This window comes from Ovis aries, chromosome 22, assembly GCF_016772045.2.
Source record: "Ovis aries strain OAR_USU_Benz2616 breed Rambouillet chromosome 22, ARS-UI_Ramb_v3.0, whole genome shotgun sequence".
Taxonomy (NCBI): domain Eukaryota; kingdom Metazoa; phylum Chordata; class Mammalia; order Artiodactyla; family Bovidae; genus Ovis; species Ovis aries.
Genome location: NC_056075.1, coordinates 46,678,203 through 46,682,936, shown reverse-complemented (window position 1 = coordinate 46,682,936; position 4,734 = coordinate 46,678,203). Strand labels below are relative to the sequence as shown.

At 64.0% G+C, this 4,734-nt stretch overlaps 1 protein-coding gene across 1 annotated transcript; it reads right to left on the bottom strand.

Moving 5' to 3' along the window:
- Nucleotides 1–670: 670 nt before the first annotated feature.
- FOXI2 (forkhead box I2) lies at nucleotides 671–2,295 on the bottom strand. The gene is made up of 2 exons (XM_027960297.2): nucleotides 1,800–2,295; nucleotides 671–1,113 (listed from the first exon to the last, which is right to left on the bottom strand). The coding sequence occupies exons 1-2, from the start codon at nucleotides 2,293–2,295 to the stop codon at nucleotides 671–673; spliced, it is 939 nt and encodes a 312-aa protein (XP_027816098.2).
- Nucleotides 2,296–4,734: the final 2,439 nt, after the last annotated feature.

Genomic DNA, 4,734 nt, shown 5'->3' with positions numbered 1-4,734 from the left:
CGCTCCCCCCCCCCCCCCAGGTGATGACCTGGCCCTAGGACTCGGTGAGGGAGGTGGGCGCTGAGTGGCAGGGAAGGGACTGGGGTTCAGGACCGCCTGCTGCCCTCCTCCCACCAGCGCAGCGTCAGCCATCAGGAAGTCCCTCTTACTCGCCTTCAGTTCCAGACCACCCTCGATGGCTGACCGCACATGCCGCTGAGGGTGAGGGAACCCATTCGGTCCCCCGGGGGTGCTCCTGAACCCCGCGGGCTTCCCTGGAGCTCCAAGGAAAGGGCCTGTGTGCCGGGTGGGCCAGGCTGGAAAGGTGGGAAAAAAATCCCACCCAGATGGGCTCGGGGGTCCCCAGGAGCACCTATCTAAGACACCGAAGTATCTTTGAGGGTGGGTCAGGCTTCCCTCGGAAAATCTGGGGTGAGCGCCAGCCTGTCGCCCCTTTCAGATGGAACCCTCTGGGAGCCTGGGAGCGTGGGTTCCAGGGCCAGGCCAACTGGAAGGACAGGGGGAGCGCCCATTCGCCCCACCTGGATGGTCGCTGGGTGAGGGGTGCCAGGCAGCGGGGACCCTCGGCCCTGCACCCCCAGCCCTGCCCTGACTCCCGCCGGGGGCGCTCGCGGAGCCTTGAGCTCAGCGCCTGTGGTCCCCGCACTCGGGAACACTCCCCGGCCTCCCATCAAACTTCGGTCCCTTCCCGGGTGTAGACGAAGTGACCGACGTGGAAGCCGGTGGCCGCCATCTGCTGGCCAGCGGCGAAGCCGGGCGCGGGGCGGGGGACTTGGGGGCTGTGAGTGGCGACCGTCGTGGGTCTCCCGAAGGAAAAGTCTCCCGCCAGGCCCCCGGCAAAGGGGTTGAAGCCACCGGCCAGGGAGCCCACGGCCGAGGCCAAACTGGAGAAGCAGGTCGCGGCTTCGGGCGCGGGCGGGGACGCCGAGGCCCGCAGGTCCGCGGAGGCGGCGCCCAGGGGCTCCAGATCCGGCGCCCTGGCTCCGGCCTGGCTCCGGGGACCCGAGGGTGCGACTGCGCTCGCCTCCCCCCTCCGCTTCCTTTTCCTTCGGAAGTTCCCGTTGTCAAACATCTTCTCGCAGTTTGGATCCAGGGTCCAGTAATTGCCTTTACCTGCGGAAGAAGAAAGGGACCGGCTCAGAAAAAACGGGGTCTGGCTGAGGGGATGGGTGAGAAGGTGAGAAAGGGAGGTCAGCTCCAGAGGGATTCCCACCGGCCCCTCCATGAACCCTTACCCCACCCCAAACCTTGAGGGGACGCTGTGTACCGGATCGGGCGTCCACAGCGAAGGACGATGCCCGAGAAATACAGAGCCTCGCCGAGGGCAAGGCCAGAGAGGAGGCCTATGAACTGAGAAAGGAACTCGCTCTCTGGGCATCGCTTCGCCAGTGGGGTGGAGCACACCTCGCCAGGCCTCTCTGCAGCCTCCCAAAGCGGCATCGCTTTTGTCTTAACCTTCGTGGGGGGAGCCGCCGTCATCCCCACTTTAAGCAGAGGGCACGCGCCCCCGAGAGAGGCAATTCCGAAGGTCGGTCGCCCCGGCAGGCTAGCTCTCCCGGGCTTCTCCTTCTCGAGAGCGCCCCAAGAATTAGAGACTCAGTTGCCCTGGATGTGAAGTCAGGGCTGCGGTGGTCGGTTGGATTCCTGGAGCCCGTGGGCGGCCCAGGCCGTGTCTCCTCCCCACCCTCCTCCCGCCTCGGCTTCCCTAGCTGGGAAGCCTGGACGGTCCAGGGCCGCCAGGTCCCTCGAGTGCCCGCAGCCCGGAGTCCTGGCCTCGCGCGGGGGCGCGCCTCTGTTACCTGGGTCGTCCTCGTCGCGGGGCACCTTCTTGAAGCAGTCGTTGAGGGACAGGTTGTGGCGGATGGAGTTCTGCCAGCCCGCCTTGCTGCGCTTGTAGAAGGGGAAGTTGCCGGCCACGTACTGGTAGATCTGGCTGAGCGTCAGCTTGCGCCGCGGCGCGCTCTGGATGGCCATGGCGATGAGCGCCGAGTACGAGTAGGGCGGCCGCACCAGCCTCAGCAGCTCCTGCTGGCCAGGCAGGCTCAGCCACGCCAGGTCGGCGCCTGCCAGGCCGCTGGGGGCCGCGAGGAGCGGGCCGGGGGCCCCGTAGGGGGCCGCGGGCACTGGGCCCGGCGCATAAGACGCCGAGCTGAGAGCGGGCGCGTTCAGCCACAGGCGCTGGCCGGCGCCCACTGCGCCCAGATCTCCGCGCGCGTAGCCGGAGGGGCGCGCGGCAGCCCGGGCCTGGCCGTGCGGGGCCGCAGAGGGCCCCGAGCCGTCGCCGTACTCGGCCATGTCCTGCCGCTCCCGGGCCGGGGCGGGTGGCTCGGCGCCCAAGCTCACGGGGGCACCATCCAGTGAGGCCGCCCGCAGCAGCTCCCGGTGTGGCGGCCGGGCCTCGCCCTCCGCCCTTTAAATGCCATCGGGGGCCGGAGCCCCAGGTGAGTGTCGGCGCACCGAGCCCCCGCCCGCGACAGCTTTGGAGGAGTGCTGTCTGCATTCCCGCCCCGGGGTCAGCTTTCCGCCCCGCCCAGGTCCGGATGCGCTCGGGCCGAGTTGCTCCGGTAATTCCCAGACCCCGCGTCTCCTGCGCCGCCTGACACCGGCACCCCGGGCCCCGGCGTTACCAGCCCCGTCAGGCCTTTAGGGCCCCGCGGCCCTGGCTGTCCGCACCCTCCAGCAGCCACCGCGTGTCCTCCTTCAGGCCCCAAGGGTGCAGCGTGGGATTCCCCCTTGCTCGCCCGCCAGAGACTCCCTCCCGGCGTCTTGGGGGACACCCGGCAAGGAGCTAAGGCCCGCTGCGTGAGGCACAGAGTAGAGGGGTCGAGGCGGCGCGGCGGCGGAGGACGCGAGGGCGGAGGGCAGGCCTGGCTGGAAGCGACCGTGGCGCTGGAGTCGTCGGATGTCCCCCGGCGATCTGTTTCCAGGTGGATCAGACCCCCTGTAAAGGGTGGAGACGCTGGAAGCTCAGGACACCTCGCTCGTCTAGGGAGCCCGAGATGCGGCCCGGCTAGTCTGCGCGGTGGCCTTGGGCACAGGGTGCCGTGAGCGGCAAAACCCTCCGCTGGGTTTCCCAGGACGCAGGGAAAACAGGGACGTCCGGGTGGGGCGCCCGACGCCCTCCCGCGGTCCCTGGCTCCCGGCTTCGCTTCCCCTCGCGGAGGCTGATGCGAGGAAGACCAGGAGCCCCTGTACCCCACGTGCCCTCGCTCGGAGGATCGCTGATCAACGTTCAGAGATAATTAGAGGGGCCCCGAAATTCAGCGCCCGCGGTGGTAATACCCACGTTGGAGAAATCGGTCTCCCCTGGAACTTCCCCAATGTCTCCGCACTTTGGGAGATGAGGAGGGAGCAGGAGGCGGCCCGCGGGTGGGGCTAAAGGTTAGAGTGAAAAGACTGGAGCTCTGGGGGAAAAGGGGGCCACGCTAGAGTTTCCTGTTTCTCTCCGTGTCGTCTTAGGCCGCTCAGGTTCTAATTTAGAATTTAATGTAAAACAACCAGCTTGTGGAACTGTTTCACAAGCAGTGAAAGGGAGGGTCCCTCCATGGGCACACGGGATTCTCCGCTAAGAAGTAACAGCCCGTTGGGAAGTGGTTGGCGAACTACACGGATTTCTGCCTTTGGAGAGAGTAGAGAACAGAAATCCCAGTCTTTTGGCCAAGGACAGGAAAGCAACAGACCCCAGCAGATCACTGAAGTCAGCGCCTCATCCCTCCCTGCGCCCCCTTCTGGAAGATTCCTAATTGATGGCAAAGGCTTAGGAGATGGGAAGGCCTTTCAGAGCACCACCCCCATCCCTGCAGGGATGGTTTAAGAGGGAGGAGGACAGCGGTACCTCCTTTGGGAAGCATGCCCCTGATTCTTCCTGTTTCTGTGAAGAAACAGCAGCCAGAACCATCGGTCTGCCAGTTAAGAGATCTTCAGAATGTGCTCACAGTGTTACGCACACCCTGTCTCTGTAGACATGACAAGTTTTCTGGTGACTGCCCTGTCTAGGAGTCCTAAATAGGACTGGTCCTCTCCCTCGCATCTTTAACCCATCCCCTTTTCCTTTATTCTCAAACATGGCCCCACTGCCTACTTTGCAGGCAGGCCTTCCCATCCTTCCTCTGCCAGATTTTCAGGCGCACCTGTTTACCTTCCTCTGGTCCCCGTGGGAGAGGTGTCCCTGCTCCCTTCTCTCCTTGCTTCTCTTCAGCAGCCCAGCCTCCCAAAGGTTTGTCTCTGTCGGCTGTTGATGTCCCTTCTGTCTGGAGAACACTCTAGTGCGGCCCAGATAGGCGTCCGCCCCCAAGACTCCACTGAAACTGCTCAGACACAGCCTCCAGTGGCCTCTGTCCCCCCGAGTCCAATGATAGCTCTTCCTCATGTTGCTCAGCTCTCAGCAGCTCCTGACACTTTCTAGAATCAACAGCCCCTTCCCACCAGCTTCTAAACTCTGTCCTCTGGTTTACTTCCTCTTCTCCAGCTCCTTCTCGGACTCAGCTCTATTGCAGGCCCTTTCCTCACTCTTTTTGCTTGAATTACTGGCCCTTAGCTCACGGTTTCTCAGCCTCATCACTATTGGCATATTGGGCTGGATAATTCTGTGCCATCCTGTGCACTGTAGGATGTTTAGAAGCATCTCTGACCTCAACCCACTAGATGTTGGCAATACTGCTCTGCTGAAACAACCGAAGATGTCTTAAAACACTGCCAACTGTTGCTTGTGGGGCCAAGTCTCTCCTGATTGAA

Bases quoted from the DNA above. Each gene is read 5' to 3' on its own strand.
- FOXI2 (XM_027960297.2), bottom strand. From the start codon at position 2,295: ATGGCCGAGTACGGCGACGGCTCGGGGCCCTCTGCGGCCCCGCACGGC. The intron at 1,114-1,799 runs GTAACAGAGGCG...CTTCTTCCGCAG, and splicing joins CCGCGACGAGGACGACCCAG to GTAAAGGCAATTACTGGACC.